The 27,350-nt window shown below is 39.8% G+C and overlaps 1 protein-coding gene across 1 annotated transcript; it reads right to left on the reverse strand.

The window, feature by feature from the left end:
* Positions 1–1,331: 1,331 nt before the first annotated feature.
* Positions 1,332–27,350, reverse strand: LOC116787523 (ADP-ribosylation factor-like protein 8B). The gene is made up of 7 exons (XM_032689213.1): positions 27,008–27,350; positions 23,184–23,264; positions 10,807–10,880; positions 10,329–10,422; positions 8,154–8,221; positions 4,752–4,822; positions 1,332–1,994 (listed from the first exon to the last, which is right to left on the reverse strand). The coding sequence occupies exons 1-7, from the start codon at positions 27,194–27,196 to the stop codon at positions 1,945–1,947; spliced, it is 627 nt and encodes a 208-aa protein (XP_032545104.1). The 5' UTR covers positions 27,197–27,350; the 3' UTR covers positions 1,332–1,944.

Here is a 27,350-nt window from a genome sequence, read left to right on the forward strand (position 1 = left end):
GAAAGATAGGAGCCAACACCACTTTTCTCATCAGTGCTGGCCTGGAAAACTGCCTGGTTCCAATCAATCTGCGAAGAGGTTGTGTCCACGCCCACAAACCTCCTGCAGCAAAGGGGCACGACTGGTCCAGATTACAGTGATGCAAAGAGACTTTATGTGGAACTCATGCCAGAAGCAAGACCTTCCATGCCATGATGGTAATTTGGAATTATGAGGCACTACCATGAAAAAGTACAACCACTGGTACAGAAGTGGCTCTTCTCATGTGTTATGTGCATAATGAGTGCAATTCTAGTATATTTTGCAACGGCTCTACTCCTTCTCAAGTCCATGAACAACAACAGTATTCAAAATTCATCACCTTTGACATCTAGTGTTGTTTTTTCAGCATACAAAATGTCACTAGATGGATTACATGTCAGATTTTGGAAGGTCATTTGCAACACCCCATTTCAGGAGCATCCACCATTTACTTATTTATTGAGGACTCAGCACTTAGTCAAATTGTTTTCATGTTACCATAGAACAGTGAGCCCCTCTGGCCAAAATTCTGCAAGTTAAGACTGCAAACATTATGAATAAGTGCTATAAGCTGACTTATCACGTTTGTAGTAGCATTCCAGTGACACTCAAGAAAGATTTTATCAAGTCTGTGCCATATGTTTTTAGCAGCTTATCAGAGCCACCAGCCCAAAAGATCCTCAGACAGACATGACAAAAAAATGTTGCTATTTTTATAGTTCAAGTACTTAAGTGCAAGAAATGCATAAATGACTTATAACACTTTCAATACTACAGCAATCCATCAATTTACCACATCTTAGAACACCATGCTGGAAATTCTCCCTCCTAGATCTGCAAGTGTCCTTGAAACACTTGGTCACTGAGCATCTATCTACTGTTTCTTGACATGAACTTTCCATATTTAATAGAATTTACAAACTCACAGAAAAGTTCCCATCAGAGTGCCTTTAAAGTGAAGCACTTGGAAGCAGGTATGTGTAAGATGTTAGCAAAGCATCAAAATTTAAAAAGTGAATTTCTTCTTTAATCTGTTTCAAAAGGACTAATCCTACTTCAGTGCCCAGCTACTTTAGGTTGTATGCTTGAAAATTCTACAGGTTCAGGAATGGAAAGAGTACTCCAGAAACACCACAAAAACTATTTCATTTACAGTAAAAGTGCTTAAGAAATCCATTAATTTGGGGTTAATAATGTCAGAGAGGATGCACATGATCTCACCTGCCATCTCTATTTCATTCTCTGTTTAAGAAAGAAAAATATCCACTGCAATTCTAGACTCTTTCCTCTCTCAGTAAAGAAGGATAGGATTGTCTAGAATTTGATTTATTTTTCAATTCCAAAACAATATTCATATAAATAATTAACATTAGTGACTGGAAAAACTAAATAACTACAGATGCGTGACTTTGGAAATAACTTCTCTCCAGAGAGAGTTCTGAGTATCAGCATTTTGTTCAAATAAGAAGTTCTTAATTATAGTTTTAATTGACTATTGATACTTAACTACGTGTGTTTTCAGGGAAAACATTCTGTATGAATAATTATATGCTACATTAAAAAAACTTCAGTCATTTCTGTTTCCATTGTGCAGTTTATTCAGTTTCAGATTAGAAAAAAATTACTATGTTTTTGACAATTTGCATGCATAAACTCAAACATTTCAGCCCAAAAAAGTACTGATTTCTTCCAGGCTTGTATTAAGGCGTTCAGGAATTTCACCAAGGCAGACAAATATCTTGATTTAAAAACAAAAAACAATCAAAATAGAGAGACAAGCTACAATTCAGATTTACTTCTGTTAACAAATACGACCACAGTGAGTCCTGGTAGTACGCAGTTGCATTCTTTCTCTTTTCAGTTGTGTACAGCTGAGAGGAGTCAAAGTGACTGGGGAAGAGTTATCTTCAGCCAAAGTTTTCTTCAACAATGTCTTGATTTAGAGTGCTGAATAAGCCATTGTAACGTTATGTCTGCCAGGACAGATGAAAAAAAATGAAAAACTCAACAGCCTGTTTGCAGAGTGTAGAAGCACTACAGAACACTACAGTTAGGTTAATAGGAATAGAAAAACCCCAACCAAACAAAACCTAGAAACCACAGGTTCTCATTTATACATAATTAAAGCTCAGCACTTAAAACTCTAGATGGGTTTTTTCTTGGTTTTTTAAATGTTTTTAAATTATTTGCATTTTGTATTCTTGAAATATGATGACTGACATCAAGTTCTCTAAGCCACAGATGAGGGACTGTTGAAAAAGCAAAGATTTAAGATGACCATAAAATGAACTGTAAAATCCAGACTAGAATGAAATGCAATGTGAGAACAAAGGCAGAAATACACAAACAGAAGGAATGAGAAGGGCAAACGTGACGATATATTAAACACAACATATTAGAAAGCTATTTAGGTAGGTTGTTGGACTCCAAGGTCGCTGAAAGACATGCAACACTGGACTAAAATTTGATAGCTGAAATTGGCACCCCTCCTGATTCAATCTCATGCATTGGGCTGAAATCTGCAGCAGTTCACAAACTGATTCATGAGTAGATTAGATGGTTTTGCCTCAAGGCAGTAACATCTGTCAGGAGGGCAGGAAGGATGTCAGGGGGTAGCAACATCTCTAGCCCTCAAATTGAAATTTGTTGCCATATTTGTACTTAGTTGAAGACAGCACTCCATGAATATCCTTGCAGAACAGCTTAGACACTGTGACTGCAAACAAAAGCATCCCACAGCATCTAAAGCAAAGCTAATAACTGTATAATAATCTTCCACAGTCTCTCAGGACACAGAAACTGGCAGCCTTACACCTACACATCCTGATGAGACCAGTTAGCTAGGCTGCAGTGTGCACTGAAAAACAAGTATCTCATTCAACTGCACTGACATTAATCAAAAATGCATAGGAAGAAGACAGCTCCCAGTCTTCTCCTTAACAGACAAGTAGTTTCATCACTTTAATAAGCTAAATATATTTTCATTATAGTCTTTCATTATAAATGATACTTTCCAGCCCTTTGATCTCTCTAGGTTCTTGTTCAACCTCTTTTCAGTTTCTCAACGGCTTCCTCAAAATATGTCACAGACTGCTCCAGCAATGCCCACACAGTTCCAAACATAAATGATATACACAGTCTGCTCCCATTTATTACTTCTTTGGGCAAATATTCAGGAACCAGGCTACCGTTTCTAGGCATAATGTTACACTGGAAGGTGCTTGACCGATTCTCAGTTAGGATTTGAGTCTTTTTCATCACTACTCCCAGAACTTCCACAAGTAAGTGATCTACACAGTTCTGCATTCATGATCATTCTTTTCATTATTTCCTTGTTTGCAAATTTTAGCATCCTTTTTTTTGCATGCTTTTCTCCTCCAGGACATCCATATAAATGAACCGGGATCAAAACCGATTTTCTCCAGGACTCATTCAGAATTTAAGCTGGTTTTGCCAGTTTCCAGTCACAATACCACTTCTAAGAACCTTCTCTGCAGTCTTGCCAATGTGATGAGGATCAAGCACAGCATTTCAAAAACCTCAACCACCTTCACTGCCTTTCACCTATTGAGATTATCCTGCGTTGTCTTCCGCAGTCCTTATATCCTGAAGCCTAATCTTCCCCAGTGTAAAAGTATGTATTTCCCCTTGCTCTGAGATAACAGTTGCATCCCAAGCTGCAGCAGACCTGGGGCTGGTCTCCTTCAAACTAACACATTCCAGTCACTCACGCCACTTCCAGGAGAAGCCCTCACTCCCTAACAAGTCTCTGCACAGAGCTGAAATCTTCCACAGCTCACTGAACCAAGGTGTAATGGCATAGTCTTCTCACCATCTCCACTACCTGGTTCTCTCTGTGTAGGATGGAAATTTCCCCTGCTGCTGAGAGAAACTGGCTTTCCTCCCACTCCTACTCTCACAGTCTCTCATTCAGCTGAGCCCTACAGAGCTGCCCAGCTCTTCTAGCAAGTCTGGCTTCCCCAAGTAGCAGCTATAAATATGAACCCAGGCTGCATCCCTCCCATTCAGCACCACTTGTTTTAGCAGTATGCAGAGAAGGAGGGTGGCACAGAGGCAGCACTGCTCCCAGGCAACTGCTGCTGCTGCTGCTGCTGCTGCTGGCTCAGTCTGTGCTTCATTCCCTTCTCCTGCCCTGTGGAGGGAATGGAACAGGAAAGTGGAAGATAGGAGAGATAGGAAAATGCAAAAACCAAAGGCAGATGGAGGACAAATTCATGGGGCTTTTATAGGTCCTGACTACAGGGTACATCCTTTTCATCTCCAATGGGACAAAAGCACTATGCCCTCAGTTCGACAAACACCACCATACAACCACATGCACGTAAAACCTGCTTACCAAGTAAAATCTTGTATGGAGTAAAATAAGTAATTTTTTTTAGGATCACCTAAAAATTGCAGGGTCTTCATACACAGCCACTGTTTTTTCAAAAGTAACACAGATTTCTTGTAAAGGATTCAATTACTATGGGCTTTAAATATGCTTTTCCAAGGTCCCTGTCAAATTAACTTCTCATGGAACTAGATAATTCTACAAATTACTTTTAAATTACACATAATTCTAGGTTGAAACAAATACAGTTGCATACAGTATTTGCAGAACATCTTGCAATGTAAAATGATATTGAAGGTAGATGCTCAGATCTCATCCACATTTTTAAGATTTGATCCAAAGTACAAAGCATATATTGATGATGCTGGAAAAACCTTACCGATGTTATCCTTCTCTTTACAGGAAATAGAATAGCAACAGATTTCTCTGTCTTGAATAGCTGAAAGGTTTCTACAGAAACAAAAATAATAAGTACTGTTATAATGCCACAAAAACTGACAACAAATTTCCATTAAATGTAAGTTTTCTGCATTTTACTCAGTGGGTTCAGTTCTCAGATGTTCTCAGATGTTAAACTCTTAAAATATGCCACACAGAAAACCACATATTTCTTAAAACTATAAAGACTAAAAGGTTATAAAGTCATTTCACAAAAATTCAAATCTCTCATTAAGTCACTGTAATAGTGCATAATAAAAACACAGAAATCCATGAGCTAAAAATAACATTTTGTAGTGGCAACCAAGTATTATCCATGTCTTATCATTCACCTTTTACTCTTTTCACTTAGAATTCAGAGTTCTTATCTCCAGTAACTCATAATCAAGTAACAGTACTCAAATGATCACTACATTTATCTTCAGGATGTTTACTATATCATACTTAATATATCAGACCTGATTCCTATTGAAAGGATGCCTCTACATTCAGGAAGAAACTGATTTCTTAATTAACTTCTTTTTTGGAATTTCCCCTCTCAGAGTTTCTGAGCACTTTGTTATTTTTTCATTTATTTATCCTCACACAAGCGACACAGATATATACAAAAAAGACTATGCCTCTGAAGCAGATAGGGAGTGGAGGCACTGAGAAGGAAAGAGTCTTGAGATCACAAGAGACTCTAATCAAGAAGACAACTAAATAGTGACTTCCCTGAACTTCAGTAAAGTAGACTTGGCCTCTTCAAGGATCTGCCTGGAAAAGTCCCATGGAGTAAGGCCCTACAGCAAAGAAGTGTTTGAGAAAGCTGATTAATACTCAAAGATCATCTCCAAGCTTAAGAGTAATCCATCCTTACAAGTCCAGAAAAAAAGTCAGAAAGCACTAAGTGAATGAATTATAAGCTCATGGCAAGACCCAGTAATAAAAAGGAAGTATACAGAAGGTGGAACCAGAGACAGGTAACCTGGCAGGAATACAGAAACAGTGTCCAAGCATCCAGAGACACAGTTAGGACAGCCAAAGCCTAACTGAAGTTGGACCTCATAAGGGATGCCAAAGGAAACTAGAAGGGCTTCTCTAACTACATAAGTGACAAATGGAAGACAGAAGAAAATGGGGGCCCACTGCTCAATAAGACAAGTACCTGTTTACATAGGACATTAAAATGCTGCCCTTGCTAGCAAGATTAGCCTTCAGATCCCAGGTCACAGAGACCAAGGGTAAATCAGGAGCAAGGAAGTTATACCCTTGATGGAAGAGGCTCAGGTCCAGGAATAAATAAGCAAACTGGATATAGAGAAGTCTGTCAGCCCTAGTGGGATGCACCTACAAGTGATAAAGGAGCTGGCTAATGTAATTGTGGGCCACTCTTGAAAACCTTTGAAAAATCACGTCAACTGGGAGAGGTGCCCAAGAGTGGAGGAAAGCAAATGTCACTCTTCAGAAAATGCAGGAATCAGGACCCAGGAAGTACATGACAGTCAGCCTCACCTTGATTCCTGGGAAGGTGATGATGCAAATAATTCTGGAACTATTCCCAGCACGTGACAGACTAGAAGGTCATTAGGAGTAGTCAGCATGGATTCACAAAAGGGAAAGCATGCTTGACCAACACAATAACCCTCTACAATGAAATCTACAGCCTGGTAGGTGATGGGGGAACAATGGATACTGTGCATCTTGACTTCAGTATATCTTTTGACAATGTCTTCCATAGTATCCTCATAGACAAGCTGAGGAAGTACGGGCTGGAGAGCAGATGGTGCACTGAAGACTGGCTGAACAGTCAGGTGATCAGTGGCACGAAGGTCAGCTGGAGTCCAGTGATTAGCAGTGTACATCAGGAATCAATACTGTGTCCAATCCTGTTCTACATCTTCATTTGTCATGAATGATGGGGCAGAATGCAAGTTTGCTGATGACACAAAACTGGAGAAGTGGCTGATACACTAGAGGGTCGCGCTGCCACTCAGAGGGATCTCTACAGGCTGGAGAAATGGGCTGACAGGGACCTCATGCAGCTCAACAAGGGGAAGTGTAAAGTTCTGCCCTCGGGTAGGAACAACCCCAGACACCAGGACATGTCAGAGGCTGACTGTCTGGGAAAGCAGTTTTGCAGAAAAGGACACCAAGTTGAAAATGATCTAGCAGTGTGGCAAAAAAGGTTAATGGTATTCTGGGGTGCATTAAGAGTGCTGCCAGCAGGCTGAAGGAGATGATCCTTCCTACCCATGTCCACTTGTGAGCCCCCCAGTACAAGAGAGAAATGAAGCTACTGGAGAGAGTTCAATAAAGGACTACTAAAATCACTAAGGAACTGGAGCAACTCACACATTAGGAAAAGCTGAGAGAGCTGGGACTGTTTAGCCTAGAGAAGAAAAGCTTAGAGAGCCACATCTTATCAATGTGTACAAAAATCTGAAGGAGAGGCTGTAAACAAGATGGAGCCCAGTGATGGGACAAGAGGCAATGGCAACAAACTGAAACACAGGAGGCTCTCTCTGAACACGCAGAAACACTTTTTACCTTTGAGGGTGACCAAGCACTGGCACAGGTTGCCCAGAGAGGCTGCAGTCCCCATCCTTGGAGATATACAAAAACGCCTGGACATGGTCCAGGGCAATCAGCTCTAAGACGCAAACAGCTCTGCTTGAGCAGGTGGGTAGACAAGATGATCTTAAGATTCCTTCCAACCTCAGCTATTCTGTGAGTCTCAGTTTAGCTGTCTAGACTTCAGACCATCCTTACTATACCAAAACTTCACTCCTACTAATTAAAATTATGTGACTTGTGACACAGAATCTTATTCTACAAAATTATTGCAATACTGGCCATTTTTACAAAATTGTGTATTTCCTTTACAATTACCCTTAAAATCCATCAGTTTGTTAGTTTCAGTAATCCTGAAACTAATAATAAGTGAATAAGTGTATGTTTTGGATATACGCCAAAAATATCTGAACTGCTCAAATTTACAGGCAGTAATTTGAAATGGTTCTGTTCTAATGCCATTCGAGCATTAAACTGCCACTATAACATACTCTGAAAAGTCTAAGTGACCCTATTACCATCCATAGCAGTTGTAGCTACAATGATGGAAAAACAGGATTATCTGAAACAACTTTACACAACTGAAACAACAATCAGGAAAGGTTCAAATCTACTGCAGTCAGTTATCAGTGTAGATCACTATGTCAAGTGCCACCAGAGCTTGAAGTGGAATATCTGAGAATGTAAAATGGAATCTTTTATAGCCGTTATTGCCACAGACTTCCAGTGATTTTCTCTTACATATCAAATTTCACAGTGCCTCAGTTTTTTACACAAGTCACTTACTTACAATTTCTCAATTAGCTGCTTCTCATCCAGTGCACCTGGAAGGTCTCTTTTATTTCCAAGAACTAACACCTGAAAGAAATAATTCATATGCATATTAAATCCACAAGCAATAAAAGTTTATTTATGTCTTTAACCATTTGTTGGTTATTCTACCAATATGAAGAACTATTCTGGTTCTTGCAGCTAAGTATTTAGAATGCAATAGAGGACATATTCAAAATGACCAACGACTATGGCAGCATCATGGAAATTCCACTCTTAGTCAGGGCCAGATGCTAAATGCACAACCTCTGAAAACTGGATCCAATTATTTCTGGATGTATTACTGTCAGAAGTCTCCTTTGGAAGTGAATCCCTCCATTCTGGGTTGCATTATAGGATGGCAACAGATTGCATGCAACTAAACGTGGAAGAGAGCACGTACCAGGTGCACTTAAGCACCAATGGACATTCAATTCACAGGACCAGACTAATGTGAATCAAAAGCAGGTCCCCAGCAGCAGAGGCTAGATCCTAAAGACCCACACATGATTCTCTTTACAGTTTTGTTTCCCTGCTTTTTAACACTGAAATACTAAACAGCCTGGCATCCAAACCATATATCACACAAGCACCAGCCAAATGACCAATCCTTCTCCCTCCACTTTGAGCATCCATGGTAGAAATCTGAAAGGAAGCCATTAGGAAAGAAGTCTGAGAAACAGAGATAATTTACTGAATAGATGCTGGAACTTCAGAGTTCCTATGTAATTCTTAAGGCTTCAAGTATAAATGAAGATTAGATAAATGGGTTCAGCACATTCTAAGATAAAGTAAGCAATTGAAGGTTTTTCTAATTATGATTGCATTAATGTTTTCCAGATGTACTACAATTTTCTAGGTCAAGATTGTCCCATTATTTCCCATGAACCTAGAATATATTAAACTCATTACCTGCAGTCTCAAATTAATAAAGTTACTTCAAAATCTATAATGCCAAAGCCTGAGTGCAATAAATTGAATGAAGTTCAATACTAGTTACTACCTATGAAATAAAAGTAAGTAAAAAATACATCACTGCACCTTGGAAATTACCATGCTGCTCAGGCTGGGCATGTGGAATGTGGTATTATAACATATAAAAGGCAAGGAACTTAATTAAATACTTCTGAAGATACGAGAGACCTATCATTTCTGGAAGGAAAAGTGAGAAGTAAAACAGCATGTGAAGAGAGCACAAAGGACAGGCAATGTCACTCACTACGAAGAGCATGACTATAGATTTCTGTAGGATTTGTTCAATAGGTAATTACTATATAAAATCACAACAGTAAACCTTATAAAAAAAGATAGTCACTTGAAAAATTCTCCTTTGAGAATGGATATGTGAGATCTTGATTCTCAGAATGTTTTTATGTTGGCAGTCTGTCTACTCATCCTCAGATGACTTCAATTACTTCCAGTGGCCAAGCGTCCAAATAATTGCTTACAAAACAGGGGCCAAGAAAGAGCCACCAAGTTGTGAGCAACTTCTTCCTCCATTTGTATGTACTACTGTTTTCTTTCTTACAATCACAGGTATGAGCTCTTGCTTGGTGATGTCAACATAAAGACCAATATTAACTGGGTGGATTTTTAAACTGGCAGATTACATTTAATTAAACATTAGTCTCCACCTCCATAATTCCTCATTAGAATTTCAGCTTAATACACTATTCTTTGATGCTTCCTACTGAAGAAAAGATGCTTATTTGCATTTTTTTTCCACACAATTTAGTTTGAAAAACTTAGTCAAGAAAAAGTCAGGACACACAAGAAGCCAAGCTCCTACACAATCTCTGGAAACACAGGACACTACCTGATGTTAGTGTCTGCCAACCTGCAGGAAGACAAATCTCACATGCCTTAAGAAATATGCCTCAGGAACATATATGGATCACTGGTTCAAACCCAGCCAACAAGGGGACTGACTCAAAGTAATTACTGTCTGATAATACTACACACGAAAACAGATTTTTTCCAAATCTATTCTGACCTTTAGACAAGAAAACATATAAACACACAATAATTTTTCTAATAGTGCTCAATGTATCAAGGCTGTATCATATTTAACTTAATATTGTCAAGAGTCCAGAGGAACTAATTCATGAGAATTTACTGTCTACATTCCAGTAAGAATAATAATCAAAATACTTACTGGAATTCCATGCAATTGTGGCTTATCTATCAAACTGTGTAGCTCATTCTTTGAAGCTTCTACTTTTTCTAAGTCTGCTGCATCCACCATGTAACTGCAACGAGAACATAGTTATTCATAGTATTGCCCACTACTTGCAGAAAGTTGCATTAAAACATCTGAAATGTGACAAATGTGTTCATATTGACAACAGCATTAGAAAAGTCCTGAGTTGTATAAACCCTGCATTTATTGATACACGAAAAAACAGAATTAAATACAGCCTGTGGGGAAAAAATGGCCTGGAATATGCAATTACTCATATGTCTGGGTTGCTGGATGTGTAAAACACACTACTTTCATTGTATTGGGTCTTCTTATGTAATGGAGGTGGACAGAAAGAAAACCTTATCTATATTATTTTTATATATAATATATAATACTACAATAATATATATTGCAGAGTACATTTTCTGTAGGCATACAAAAGAAAACTTACACAACTGCATTGACTCCTCTGCAATAACGCTCCCACATGCTTCGAAACCTTGGCTGTCCTCCAATGTCCCATACCTGGAAAAGGTAAGAACACCACAGCCCCAAAACATTTTCAACTACAAAGTAGTTACACAACAGATTAAATGAACTCTTACATGCAGCATGCAGGTTGTATTGCCAATGCCAAAATTTTTTAAGCGACTTTCCTCAAGAAACTGGTCTTCTCATCTCCTTCCAGTTAATGGAAAGGGACAGGCACATTCACAGAGCAAGTCAGTCCTGTGACATCAAAAGCTCCAAATATCCATTTGAAGAATCTTATCCTTTCCCACTCACTTTTTAATGCGGCTACAGAGACCTGAGTTAAGAATATATCAGACCTTCAGCAGGTTAAAAACAGGTATTAAATAAAGAGTTGGCTGGAGAGCAGATTTGAGTCCACATAAGGGATGATATACTCTAGGGAGCAACAATACCTTCACAGCTCTCCCATTTGTTCATCAAATATGCTTTAAAAGACACATGGATTAACTGATCAGAATCAGAAAGGAAACAGTAGTATAGGACAGGCCTCAAGTGATTAAGCAGTGCGACCCTTAAGGGGAAAAAAGCTCCAATTCTGCTTGGGATTTTATAAAGCTCCAATCCTGCAAATACTTATGCATGCTATTAGTGTCCAGCAATCCCACAAAATTCCTTATTGTTAAAAGGCTAACACATTATTTTTCTGTACAGAAGTTACTTATTCTGTCTCGCTTGCAAAAAATTCAGTATTTTTGGTGGATGACAATAATCTTGTTTCAAAACTGTTTTCCAGATCAAAATACCAGGGAACATATCTAAATCATGAAGGCAAGGGCTGCGTGACAATGTAGCTGTCGCAGCTACATCCAAAGACAGTCGCGTTACAAGTGACTGTCCTGGTTAGAACAACTGGGACCGATTCATCACTGAATGGGTATAGCCCAATCTGTGTATTCTATAGCCCTCCATGCCATTTCCCAGAAACTGTTGTCAGTAGAGGCCTGCGAGGGGAGGGGGGGGGGGATGTTCCTGAGCACCCTCATACCCTTTTATGGAATGAGCACCCTCATACCCTTTTATGGAACTCCCCGCTCTGAGGGAAGGACTAAACACCCTTTTATGGAATTCCCCGCTCTGAGGGGAGGACTGAACATTCCCACCTGAACTGGAGAGTATATAAACCTGGAGTTTCGGAACCTTTTTACCACTCGTGGGATCCAGAGGAGGACCGCAGCTCATCGCTCTCAACCTGCAGCTCACCACCACCCTTGGCCGGACTACAATTACCACTTTTGGTTGGACTGCAGCAGCTCTCCCACCAGCAGGTTTTTTCCCCTCTCCCTTTGCTTTGGACTCAAGGGGGGGGCCCAGGTAGCACCGCTTTGTTTGTGCCCCAGGGTGCTGGGTTGTACATTTGGGCTTTTGTGGGTTAGTGCCTGTTGCTTGTCTGTGTGGTTGTACTTATTGTATTATTTTATTAAATTGTTATTCTGACTTGTAATCTCTCTTTGAGTTGGCTTGGTTTCCTCTGTTGGTTAACTTTCAAACCAGCACAGTGACACACCTATTAAAATAGTGATGAACACTGAAAAGTAAGTCATGGATTTGTTCCTCTGTCAAGGACAATCAGAAGTAATTATTTCAATCAGATTTAGCTATCAAAACAATAGGTACCATATACCAGATCTAGGAGGCATATACATTACAGAAAAAAATGAATTTGGAAATAATATACAGAGAAGCAAAATTTTAGGACTTGTCTTCACGTTTACACTATAAATCCAAATGTAATAAACCTGCTGTGGCAACGAAGACTTGCACAAAAGAGTTAGACTTAACAGACCCTCGGCATAAGGCCTTTTGCAATTAATGCCCACTATTTTTTTAATTTCACAGCTCATAAACAGTATTTATGTATCAATTTCTGTATAATTTTCAATATCTTATGGTCATACTTCAGAAAGAAATATTTCCCAATTCACCATTAAAATCAATCCCTGATTGATATCTTAATGTTCCTTCTGACATAAAATTAGTATTTCACCTAAATGTAGATTGCCTTTAATCCTCTGTGTAAGATCAAGAATTTTACATATGAGAGAGCTAAGGGAACTTCTGACCATGAAGTGGGTATCAATTATTATCTGCACTGACATTTGACACACAGTTTCAAAAGTCTTAATAAAATTAACCCTTATATTATAAAAGCTTGATTGTGATGAGTACACAGTTCAGCATTATGGTTAGATGACAAACCTTATACCAACACTAATTATTCCAATAATTCATCAGGACCTTGAAACTATCTGTAGCCATCTGGTGCACATCTGTGTGTCTGGAAAAAGAAACTAAATTATTTTCTTGGTAGATCAGAGAAAAAAGAAAGGGAAAGAGGACAGGGCAGGCCAGTAGTCAGATTAGATTTTTGCAACACTGGTAGCCATGAAAATCTACAAGATTATGTAGCCTGGACTATTCAGAAAATAAATAATACAAGATAAAAAATATTAGTTTTGTCCTTGTTTGATGATATACTGTATCTTACTGTATTAAACTGCATTGCAGAACAAGATTACTCTCATTAGGAGAAAAAGTCACCTTGAAACAATGGAAATATAAGTGATTTCCAGTCAGTTTCTCTAATCAGGCTTACAGCCATTCATTAAAATACAACATGAAGGACACGAGATAGACTAGGTGTTTTAAATAGTGCTTGGGAACTCAGTTTATGTCAATATATTAATCTATAATTATCTGAAATAGGGTAAGAAAATAAATGCATGAAATGAAAAAAAAACTTCACCTTTCTGCCTATGAAACCAAAACAGTTCTAGTAGTAACTTTCTAATACTCTTTATTATACTGAATAACCAATGAGAGAGCTAACTACTTTATTAGAAACACAAACTGCTGCCCCAAAGCATTTTCACAGTACATGACTGAACAGACAGCAGCACTGTGAGAATACAAGAGGCACCCAGAAAGGAGAGGTCGTAGTATTAAAGAAGTTTTCTTGCATGAGCCTTGTGTGTTTTTCATATCAACTATTTTTGTATCCCAATATTTAATACACAGGTAAAAAGTATATTCTGGGTGTGAACAGGGAGAGGTAGGAGACTACACCTTAACAGCTGAACATACAGCTAGTTTTAAAAAGAAATTTGCTTTGTCTGGGTGTTTTTAAAAAGAGACTGGACTCCAAATTTCTCCTATGGTTTTCACTGGTCTCTCAGGAATAAAAGTTTCATAATATTTAAGAGGTAATTTTATCCTTAGAAGACCAGCTGATTTTAAGAATCATAAAAGATCTACAGAATGACCAAACCAAATCAGGAAAACGTGTCTTTGATAGCCGGTACCATTTCCTCACAGGATCAAAATCTCAAGGAGTTGTTCAGGCTCAATCTCAAAGGTACATATCTTGTTGGTACTGCATTTTATAAATCACTATTTTATTTGTTCCTGTCTACTCTTATAGCATAGTAATTCTTATTGTGCTTGCAGGTCTACACTCTCATTAAAAAGTGCAATGTTTTAATCTGTAAACTAGATCACCATCACGGAATCATTGTTGACCATAGTATTTATTAACTAGCTATGTTTAAGGAGCAGATCCTTTTCTTTTGCAAAGAGTTTCATCATGACAGCTGAGCAAAAACGCAGCTGAGGAACAGGTTTGAAGATTTTTGAAAGTTCTCAGTTACAGGGAGGCTCATTAACACTCTAGCTGTGTTTCTTTTAATTAGCTTATATTGTGGGAAGGCTTGATGGTTCATGAGAAAGTTGTAGGAAAAGTATTTTCAAGATGTCAGTTTACATGGTTTTTTTCAGACATGCTGGGTAGGATATTTCTTGTGGACAGGGACGTGTACAATGACACATTTGTATTTTGATGTCAATGCGTGGGTTCAGTACCTACAATCTCACAGTAGTCAGCAAAGTCTAGACAGCCATTCAGCTGATCAGATGTAACATCTTCAGGATGACAGAATTATGCTCTAGGCTTGACAGTACTCACTACAGCTCCTCTGACTATCATTAAAGGAGCTTAAACCTCATTGCAGATATATAACTGTTTTCATTCAGACTGAACTTGCAAGATGAATCCAACACTACAAATACTTGAACTCATAAATGTATCTTTCTTCTTGGAAGTATTCAGAAAGTATCAGCCACAAAAACAAACCTGAACAAACAGGTAAGGAAATCGTAAACTGGCTAAGCTCAGTGGAGACAAATCCTAAATAGTCACCTATTCTAGATGGAATCTTCAACTAACAACGATCATCTTCTTCGTCTAATAAACAGAAAAATAAAAAACCTAAAATTTCTTTTAATAAATTGCCCAATGTATACAAAACTACAGAACCTTACTTGTAGTACCAGCCACGTAATTTATTAGGGACGTTAGAATACCTTACTATTTTAGAATACTTACTACCTATTATCCTATATTTTGGAAATGCCTTTACATTTACAGCTCTTAAAGCTGACAAAAGTATGCTACATGGCTACATTTTCTGCAGGAAATGCTTCCCAGAACACTATGGTCTTTGAAATCAGTCTTGGCCCTTTAAAGAACCCCTTAAAGAACCCCTTAAAGAATCCTCACTGGCAATAAAGTCCAACTTTTAAACATACCAATGGGTATTTTATTTTAGTCACATCAGACAAAAAAAAGATCTATATGCACACTTCAATGTTTATTATTATTTAATTTAATCATCATACTTTCACTGAAGAACTGGAAATAGACTTGCAACACAAAATGTCTGAGTATCTTCAACTCCTGACAACAAGCACAGAGGCATTTTAACAGGAGACAGTATTTCTCAATGATCTGCCATTTTATCACAGACACAAGGTAAAACGTTGGAAGGATCAACAGGCAGATTTAAACAGGACACAAAAGCAAAGTCTGTTCTTAGAAACTGTTTTCTGAACCTTGTGGTGCTTATCTCCACTCTGGGTTCTCAGGCAAGAGAGTACCAGGGAACTCAGCTTTAAAGATAAGAGTGCAAACCTCTTGATCAAGACATAACATACACAAGGAGCCAAACCATCCCACCCTCAATATTGTGTCCTCCGCAAAGCAGAAAGCCTTGATTCTGCATGACCACATGCCACCCTCTGTACCCTCTTTTCACGTGATCTTGAATCAGACTCTAGACATCATAGTCCAAAAGGTTCTGGTGAAAGCAGGCATATAGAAGTTCTAAGTTGTAGGCAGAACTCGCACTTAGAAGACTGAGAGCAAGGAGACCAGAGGCAAGGACATAGATAGCTCAAAACAGCTAATCAATAACTACTGCAGTGATTATTATTTTTGCTTATCCTTGAAGAACATATATAATCATGAAAGCAAAAATTAGTATTTGCTCAACATCAGAGAAAATCCAAGAGATGTGCTGGGAAAAGGTAATCTAATATTGGTAGATAGGACAAGAAAAGGACATTCTCCCATGACAGATTTAACCCCACAGCTCTCTGGCACTCTCCTCGTGTATTCTCCTTATCCTTCACCTCTCAAGTCTGAGCAATCCTGACAGAGTTACAGTATTTAGCAATGAGGTAAAGATGCTGAAGACAGAGCTAAGCAGGGACAGTATTTATGGTTCCCAGGTGTCCCAACAGGATGTTGGAAAACACCATGTGTTTATATAAGCTGCAGATAACTGCAATCTGAGAGTGGATAAAAAGAAGAGATCAGAATCCTAAAGTATCTGGACCAGACAGAGGAATGGTCTGAAACAAGGCAGCTGAAATTTCACACAAAGCACCAATGGAACCAAATGCACCCACACAAAATGGATAATTACCAGGTAGAGGTGCAGGACAAAAAAGCTTAAGTAGTTCACAAACTAAATATAGATTGCAACAGTGCTGCAGATGTTAAATCATCATGGACTATCAGAAGCATCCTATGTACAATTTTGGAAGTATGTACTGCCCTGTCCTCAGTGTCAGGGAGGCTTCTACGCTGGCTTTGAGAATCAGTCTAAAGAACAAACACAGACAAATTTCAGATTCTCCTGATGAGATAAGAGAGGGTGAGATTTTGACAATATGACATATAAAGAGGGGAGGAGGGGGGAACACAACCATAATGTTTCCCAGGAAATGGCTGCTAGGTTTATAAGAGAAGAAAAAAGCAGCTCAGCTTGTGATGACAGCAACTCATGTCAGATACTAGGACAAGAGCTTCCTAACATGAATGAAAGAACATTGTGCAAAACAAGGGATGTTATAGAACCTTCTTCACGGAAGAACAAATTTTAAGAGGCAATTACCTAAGATATTTGGTAAATATCTGATTCACCCTTGAGATCAACTCTCAGTCCTCGTTTTTAGGAATCCTAACAGTTATTCTGAATGACTGGTGAAACGTTCAACATTGCCTGTTCTGCCTGATGACACTGCCTTCTGACCACAAGCATCTGGACCACTGTAGAGGTTCCTATACAATGTGTCATCCTGTCTTACACTCTGCAGCACACAACTCCCAGCATGGATACAGTCTCCAAGGCTTTTCTCAAACTATCAGAGGGGAAAGTACTTTCATACTTTTCCTTCTTAGTTGATCCTTGAGTAATTCCAAGTACGCTCCACATTTATTCTTTTGAGTCACTCTCTAACCCTCATTTAACTCCTCCTCACAGAACCACTGAGGCATAATCCATAAGATTGCAAATCCAACTTTTCCTGGTCAAAGCAAGGTCACCTAGAGCAGACTCCTCCAAGGATGGAGTCTCCAGAACCTGCCTGGTTTCAGTGTTCAATCCTCTTCATACTGAGACCGCTCTTTCTTGTGGTTTAAATGGAACTTCTCATATTTCAGTCTGTGCCCACTAGACACCATCTTGGCTACATCTTCTGGCTACACTGATGAGATCTCCCTGAGCCTTCTCTTCTCTAGGCTAAACAGTCTCAGATATCTCAGCATCTCCTCATATGACAGATGCTCCAGTTCCTTAATCATCTTCATGGCTCTTCGCTGGACTCTCTCCAGTAGCTCCACATCTCTTTTGTACTGGGAAGCCCAAAACCGGATAGTACATCAGGTATGGCCTTACCAGTGCTGAATAAAAGGGAGAGACCATCTCCCTTGACCTGCTGTCAGAGCTCTTCCTAATACACCCCAGGATGTTGCTGGTCTCATCTCTCTGCTGCAAAGATACACTGCTTGCCAATGACCAACTTGGTGTCCATGAGCACCCCCAAGTCCCTTTCTGCAAAGCTGTTTCCCAGCCAGCCAGACTGTAGTGGTGCCGGGGGTTGATCCTTTTCAGCTGCAGGACCTTGTACTTTCCATCTTTTTACCTTCATAAGGGTCCCATCAGTCCATTTCTCTAGCCTGTTGAGGTCCCTCTGGATGGCAGCACAACACTCTGCTCTACCAGGCACTCCTCCCAGTTTTGTATTACCAGCAAACTTGTTGAGGGTGCACCCTGTCCCATCATCCAGGTCACTAATGAACTAAACAATCCCTGGGATTTATCACTAGTAACTGGATTTCCTGCTGTGGATCACAGTCCTTTTTGAAGCCATCAATACAGTTCTTCTTACACACCTCTATGATAATCACTGGGACATTCAGCAAAAACTCCTCTTTATAGAAATAGCCACTTTGACTTGAAATCAGCCCAGATATGGCATGGCCTTTTCAGAGTGACCCAAGCCATACAGAGCCAGTATGTGCTGCAACACTGCTGAGCTATACAGGGAGTACATACAGAGGCTTGTATTACTGCTTGACATGCAAGATGATGGCTTGACAGGTAAGACAGCCTGAATAGTGAGATGAAGCATTACAAAGCAGGAAGATTCTGTTTGTATGAGGATGTATGGAGACCTGAAAACGCTACTGTCCAGAGGAGGAGTGCTGCAATGAAGAAAGCTAGAGGAGGAACGCACAGAGCCAGTATCCTTCCCCTCCCCTGTGCCACACCAGAGCAAACAGTAAGTAGCAAGAAGCCCGGCATCGCCCTCCTGCAGCCGGGCCCGCGCTGAATGCAGTGGAGGGACGCTGGCATCTAGTGGTGACAGCCGGGGTGACCATCCAGCCCCGGCAGCTCGGTCCCCTGAGCATCTGCTCTCCACTTTCTCGGTACCGCAAAAACCGGGCTGTGCAGAATCTGCTTGGCAGTGCAATTTTAAGAAAAACAAGTGCAAGAGCAAGAAAAATGAAGCTGCAGCATTATCTGTGCATATGCATACCTTGTGGTGCTCTATTTCTTTTTTAAACCTAGTCTAAGACCATCATTAAAGTTGGTTAGTTGGAGTTTCACAATCACTTAAAACATGATGCACATCTTCTGAGGCCCTGGAAGCCTGGTTTGTTAAAATAAGTTTTTTTAATTGCTTTCTACCTTGTTGAACAGTAAATCTCACCAAAGTAAAAGGACTACTAATACTGAGAAAATCCAAAAATACAGAAAATCCATCAAAATCAAATTACTCAGCAAACAAAACTTGTTTGGAATTAAAATCTAAAAGTAATTCAGTTAGATTTTTTTGTTGGGAAAAAAAAAAGATAGCCATCAGTTTTGTAATGAACTTCATCAAAATAGTTCTAATAGACTCCTAAGTTATAGTACATTAGATATTTTGATGCTAGAAATCATCCTGTATTCTAATACCTCCACCACAACCTCAAAACCCATAAAGCTTCCTGCTTAGATTTCAAATACCATGTGGTAAAATCTTTCCTTTTTGCCTCTTTGTTTCGGATATAACAGATGACAGGTTACTAAATATATTGACAAGCCAAAAATTTGACAATTCATGGTTAAAGCTAACAGCTTTACATTTCTGATCATGCTCAACTTCAATTAAGAGCACATGACACTGACATCTTCCTATGAAACATTTCAGCTTTCATACATCAGTGTTTTTCTTTTAGCGTGCTTCAGATAAATTCTCATACACAGAGGCATGCCAGTGACCATACTTTTACACACTAAGACTACAGACTAAAAATGAGAATAAATCTACTGGTTTCTGGAAACGACTGCCAAAATCAGACTACATTCTGGAATTGTATGGAATCTGCAGATGGAACTGTAGTAAAAAAACCAGGCGGTGACACTGCACTAGCACAGTACTTCCTTGTTAGTGGCCTACCCCAAAACACAAGAAAAAACAGATAAAGCATTACAATCACCTACTTGCTGGTGTTGCAACTTACTTTGCCTAAGGTGATCAATCTTTCACTTCTGGAATGCCAATTTTTCATTTGATGACTTTTTGACCGAGATGGTTTCTCAGCCTCACTTTTATAGTAAATTTAATTGATTATGTTTTGCAGTGTCCCCTGAAACCTTTGAAAAAGGTCAGACACAATGTCAAATCTCTGCTTAGCATCGAGATCATTCCATTCACGTCTAAAGAACTTCACAGGTTTAGTAAAATAACACTTTATCCAGGAATTTCAATAGCTGACATTTGGATATTGTAATATTTCTATGAGAAAGGTAATCTGTTTTGTTGAGATAAAAAGGTTAAAGAAAATTTCACTTTGAATCCTTGTTACTGGGCTCCAAATAGCTCATTCTAGCAAGGAGCACCCCCTCACCATTCCTCAGACATCAACTTATCAGCAAATGATGTCATTCTTCTCACAGTAAAATAATTTTGGAAATTTTACCTAGCAATTAGGCTGCAATATTTTAACCCAGATACAGGAATAGTAACATACAAGTACTTCATCAATAGTAACATACAAGTACTTCATCAATAGTAACATACAAGTACTTCATCAAGGCTTTTAAGGAAATATGCATCTATACATAAGAGCCATATTCCCCTCCACCTCTTACTTTCACTGTATAGTGTTGTAGAAGAGAGGCTGAGAGAACTTGTTAAGATATTTTTGTGTGCAGACTGGCTTCCAAACCAAGTATCATTCTTGAAACCAACAAACACATTAACATTAGCATTATCTCCTTATTTTTTAAATTGTATTATAACAACTATATATTAAATTACTTTTGAGATCAAGGTATAAAACAAGGCACAGTTCCACAGAAACTCACACCCTCCCCTCCCTGCACAAACTTAATCTTCTAATATCCTTTGTGCAGAAATCTCCAGTACAAACCATTAGTCATTTTGTTCCTGAGCTAATCGTGGCTCAAAAAATAATTTATTTTGAAGACTCTGCCTACTTATAAAGGACTTTTGTCTAGTTTAATAATGACCAACAACTTCTTCATTTTCTTACATATCTGACAATTCTGCAGAAGCATCGGTACAGCACTCAAACTATCCTTATGATTTCTGTATATAAATCATGGCCTCACTGTTTTTAGGCAAAAGACAGAAAACAAAAGAACTGAAAGGAAATTCCTATTCCTGTGAATTATTTATGAACTATGGTTGAATTCACTAACTTTTTTAGTGACTGTGGCATCCACGGACTTCTTTGATCAGTGGTAAACCAAGGCAGCTGAGACAAAAAGGGTATGAAACTGACATTTAGGAATATTCAAAACAGAATTCTCTCCTGGATGAATTAAGAAGCACTGCTAAAGCTCAGGTGGAAGGTAGTGCTTTGGTACAAATGTACCCTTCTGAAAGAAAGTGGAAGGCTCAGGCAGATGGATAGTAATACCTGCATGCCTGAAAAAACAGTAAGAAAAAAATACCTCTGAGTAAGTGAAAACTTAAGACAGTTTGACTATTTAAGCTCAAACAAACAGCTTTTGCTTGTGAGTCTGCATTTGCTGCTTTGTATCACAATGCTAATCACAATTTCATTACTGGCCCTGGTCTCTCTGCCATTGACGTATAAGAGCATGGGATGGCCACAGGATACATTTGCACTTGTAAGGCAGTATTTCTGATGTTTCCATTGTAAATACATTATTTGATTTGCTGTCATAGCTAGTGTACATGATAATTTGTGTGTAATAAACAGAATACTGGGGGAGAAAATCTATACAATTAGCACATCAATCAGACTGTTCTTCTGGTACCAGTGATCATGACACTCCTCCATAAATTCTCTTTCATAAGTAATATTAATCATAAATTCATCATAAGGACTAGAAAACTTAACACTATCCAAAGTTTATAAATCCTAACAACATAGCATTACACGTTTTTTTTTAAATATTGTCCCTAATCTATCTGAATCCAAGAGCAGCCTGTGTGTGGGCACCAAACACATAACTCTGGTAGTCCTCTGGCAACAGGTGGTGGTAGTTGTACTCAAGTTTGCAGCTACCAGTGTGGAAGGATGAAGGAAAACTACCTCATTAGGCACTATAACATACAGGCAGCTGTAGAGAGGAACCTGTTGATTATTCTGCAAGTTTGTAACACAGAAGGAGATACACAAGTGAAATGTACAGCTGAAGGTCCTACAATCATGTGAAATCTTGAAAAAGTATAGCAAGACACTAAGACCAGAAACAGACAGGTAGTCACAGTACTTATACTACTATCATCAATTTTGGTTTAGGGTTTTTTAGTTCAGCTTTAACGTCCCCCAAGCAACGGAAATCAGTTATGACCTTTTGCCACCCTGTACCTGCTCTCTGCTTAGAGAGAATGGGTAAACAGTGAACTACGGCTCATATTCACATTACAGGTAATTTCAGAAAATCCTCACAGGTTTAGAGTCATACCAAACAAGAGGAAGAGTATCTATAGAACTGAGGGAGAAAAGAAAAAACATGTCGGAAAAGGAGGGAAAAGTCAAGGTAAAGACAATATTCTATATTCCCCTGAGCTAATTTTAGCTGGAAGTTGTGAATTTGATTGAGACTGACCAATCAGGTTCCCTTCATAATGAAACAACACAGTGCCTTAATGCTACTGGAGTGACTTATCTCTACTCTGATGCCCATGGCATGTATCTCAACCGAACTGGCATCATCTCTATTTCTCTACAGCCCTAAGAGATGGTTCCCTGACAACTGACTTACATCAGATGTTCTATTTCAGCAGAGCTAACTTGTGAGCTAAACCGCACTCTCCGCTGAGATACGAATGTTAGGAGTCAAGTTGCTTCAGATTTCACTTAGAGTTGTGAGGGGGGGGAGAGAGAGAGAGAGCAGAGATTCCCCCTCAGAAGTCAACTCAGCTACCTTAGTATCTCAAAATTGTATGACCTTTCTAGCCCAAAAGAGTGCAACAAAGCTTCTGCCTGGCATGGAATATAATGAAACAAAACAGATTAACGTAACAGAAAAATACATGACCATTTGCTTTAAAAGAAGTTACTCTGGAGCTACAAAAACAGAGAAATGATCCCATAATCTTAAATAAAATGTCCTATGCTTTCATATTTCCAGTTGAAATTACTCCATTATTTATTCACTCTGTATTAATTTGAACATGCAAACCTACCTTTATGGTAACATTTCCTTTTGTTATTTTTCTCATATTGAAGCCTACTGTAGGAATCATATCTTCTGTGAACTGCCCCGACTAGAATACAAAACCAAAATTATATTTATTATAAAACAGTTGATACAAGCAAGAAAAGTTCTCATTTGCAATCTAAAAATTTTTATTTTACAACACTGTAAAATATCACAGTAATTTTCAGCAAGACCACTGGCTAGCACTTCAATTACTGCATTGTCACTGCTCATTTCAGCCCCTTTAAATGATCTTTTATTCTCTTCAGCAACAAAGATCACCCCACAAACCATGAGACTTCAGATAATTCTTCATCTGATCTTTCTACAAATCAGAAAGAGCATGGCCGAAATATAGAATTAAAGGATGCCTTGAGTTGAAAGAAACTGTAAAAAGTCATCTAGTTCAACCCACAATATGATAAAACATTATAAGAATTACTATACCAAGATATTTTCCTGCAGTTTCTCACTACTGTTACCAATTGTTTAACTTCAAATATAAAAAATAGCGAAGGACTACTTATACAGAGTACTATGTAATCCTTTCTTCCTGAGTAGGTGAGAGCAGAGGAGTCCCCCCATAAAAGCTGAGAATGACATTAAGACAGAAGAATACAACATACTAACTCAGCACACCATAAACCCCCAACCATAAAACCAAAGTGCTGCCTCCTTCCCCAGTACAGAGAAATATCTTCACAACAGAGAGACTTGCCATCATGCCAGCAGGAATCTTACAGACTTCCACCCACTACAGAAGACAGCTTTTGAGGAGAAAGACAAACTCAAATCTAAGTAGATAACTCAATTCATTCTTCCTCTTGAAAATATATCATTAACAGGTTATTGTGTCTCCCAGGCATGGTACAATAAGATATGCAGTTAGTCACTTAAGGTACATCTCCATAGAGGCCCAGGCACTCTCTGCAACCTGTGCAGCTGTCCTGGTTTTCGAGTCATCCAGCAAGCAAAGCAGGACCTTCTTGACTTGCCACTGCCCTTCTGTATCTGTCTGCCCATATTCACCTCTTCATTCCATGTGCCCTAGGGTTTTTTTCTGGAAGAAAATATGGGTATATGGGCAAGGAGGGATGCAGCCTATGAAGTACATTTATTTGCAGAGGACTGACATATAAACACGTGTGAACACGTACACCCTGAAAATGTAGGATCATTACTCAAGGACAGGAAAATCAGACAGCTGACACAAACTCACAGAAAGTCAGGATTCTGCTTTTGTCAGCAAATTATACATCATATGTAATATGCTAAAGTTGAAGGTAAAAATAAATAAATAAAAACCCCAAACCACCATAACTGCTCTGGTGTTGAGGACAGAATGTAAAGAATTAGCAACCCATTCACTGGACTTCAGACTTGTCCTGTAAAAATTTCCCATTCTGGTTGAATGGAACTAGCTACAAAGAAAGTATTATATTTCAGTTCTTTATTTTCCCACACAATGAAGAAAAGAAAGTAATAGGTTGAATCTTGTGCCCACAGTAGTCTAACAGCTCTCATTACAGTGTTTTGAGTGCTGTAAGCACAATAAAGTAAAAAAATCTGTTCCATTTTGCTTGCTAAGGAGCTTTTACATGACAAATTACCTATTTTTGTGAATATATAAAATGTGCAAAAAAGTTTATTGTCATATCTCAGTAAAAAACACATTACATCCCGATGCAGATGAAAAACAATTGATGCTAAGAAGTTTGTGATGTTCTCCAAAAGTTGCTGAATATTGAACTGATAATGAGCACAGTCATTACCCCCTACCATATCAACAACCATGGGCCACATTCTACTCCATCACATCAGTGCATGTCCACAGTAAAAGGCAGTGACATTATCCAAGGTTTTCACTTGTAACAGAGGACTAAATATGGCTCAAACTCTTGAGGGAAGAGACTGTCTCAAAGGGTGTTTATTCAGTGTTAGCATGATAGGATCTTTGAATGCTACTGCGAAGTGGAAAAAAGTAGTCATTTCCTATAAATTTTTTTCTTGATCCACTGCAGCTTGCATTTTAAGTAGCCACTATTTCACAACAGTTATTTTCATCTTGTCATATTCTAGTCATATATACACAAATACATATCGAGTTCCCAATCTATTTACCATTCCTGTATCAACAGTACTCAAGAGTAAGCTATCATCCATTGCCTTATCCTGAATAATTTTTTCCAAATTCTCCAAACACTTTTCTTTGGTCATTATCATGGCATGACATCTCCAGACTGAAAGATTCAAAAGCTACAAAACCTGCAATCTGTGGCCCTCCCCAAGTCAGAAAACATGAATGCCTTGTAGAATATTCTTAAGCAAACAGATCTGCTGGGAAAATCAAACCTGCAGTAACAGGAGTGCTCTGGTGTTCAAGGTATTAGCATGAGAGACAAACACCTATGACACCATTCCACAGATGATATAGTACAAGGGAGTGGATGAACATGCATAAACTGACAGCACCCACTTCTGAAGTCTCTGAACTGTTCTATTCTTCTTTGCTCTCTTCAAGAAAACAATCCAAGAAGCAATGTTATCTCTCATGCCTTTTTCCCTTCCCTCAGCAAGGCCCAGCCTTGGGAGATGCACGCTTCCAGTGGACATGAGAAGTCCTGAGGTCTGTGGTACTACAATCACCCGAGTGCCTAACAAACCAACTAAAATACCAGCTACACTGGTATTTCTGTTCACTGATTGCTGATGTCACCCAAAACATATTTTCATTGAGCACTTGCACTACCGCATTGCTTTTTCTCCTGCTCTCTCCGTTTCTTCCCTCATGTCAATGCATAATCTTCTATTTTTCCCTTAACCTATAATCATATACAAAAAAAAGTAACAAATACCATATGTTTTCATTGTCTCAACCTCTTTGACTTTAGGCCATACACCTCCTGGTCTGCTTTTGATTCATGATCTAGTAGCTTTTCAAGATAAGGACTCAAGAACATCTGGGAACTTTTATCTCATGGCAGGTGAAGATGCGATCCACCTCACAAGAGAGATCACCTTGCAGAAAAGGGTATGGACTAAGCTTCATGATTAGCAGTAAGCACATGTAACATATACATATTTGCTTTCATCTTCCAATGGAAATCATTGGGATGGACCCAAATGCAGGTTGGAGGGCACAGCAAACAAAGATGAAGAACGTATTTCAGCATGGTGACAAAACGGAAAATATCATGGTAGGTGTTGGTATTAGAGGCTGCAAGGCCATCACCACAGGGAATGCTGAAATCAGGCTTGAATGCTGGAAAAGAGCTATGGAGGAACTGTGGGAGGCATTAATATTGACGCAACTGATGGGAGGAGAAAATTCAGTGGCAGGCAAGTTGTGGCCTTGCGGGATGCAAAATGTTTTATTTAGGGATACACTGGCCATGAAAAGCCAACTCTGGATCACAGCAAGAGCCCATGCCCGTGAATCTGCTCCGAGACAGGCATGCTTTGCGGTCATACACAGGAGATATCTTATTTCTCTCTCTGAAAACACTTCCACACCCACCTGAGCCTGCTGTGAAATTCTCGAGGTTGCAAACGACGCAAGAGCTGCCCCATGCCGCCGCCCGCCCCCCTCCCACCGCATCCCACCGCATCGCCGCGGTACCCCATGACCGGCGGCGGCACAGCCCGCACTTGTTGCCGGGGAATGGGCGCGGAGCGGTGGCTCCGGGCGGGAGGCCCCTCCAGCTCTGCCGGGCGGCCGCGCCCGCATCACTCCCGCGCCGGCCGCCCCTCCGGCGGGCCCCGCACCGCCCTGCCCTGCCCCTGCCCTGCCCCGGGCCGGGGACCGCGTACCGCCAGCACGGTGAGCAGCGTGGTCTTGCCCGAGTACTGCAGCCCCACCAGGGTGAGCTCCATCTCCTCCTTCCAGAACAGCGAGCGCAGCCACTCCAGCAGCCGCGCCACCAGCGACAGCATGCCGCCCAGCGCCCCCGACCTGCGGCAGGCGCCCAGCCCCAGCGGCACCGCCTCGCTGCTGGGCATGGGAGCGCCAGGCGAGGCGAGGCGAGGCGAGGCGACGGGGCTCGGGACGGGCCCGGCGGAGGCAGCGGCAGCAGCAGCAGCGGCGGCGGGGCTCCGCGGAGAGCAGAGCGCCAGGCAGGGCCCTCACGTGATGGCGCCGCCGCCCTTTTCCGCT

Source organism: Chiroxiphia lanceolata, chromosome 5 (assembly GCF_009829145.1).
Source record: "Chiroxiphia lanceolata isolate bChiLan1 chromosome 5, bChiLan1.pri, whole genome shotgun sequence".
NCBI classification, from domain to species: Eukaryota; Metazoa; Chordata; class Aves; order Passeriformes; family Pipridae; genus Chiroxiphia; species Chiroxiphia lanceolata.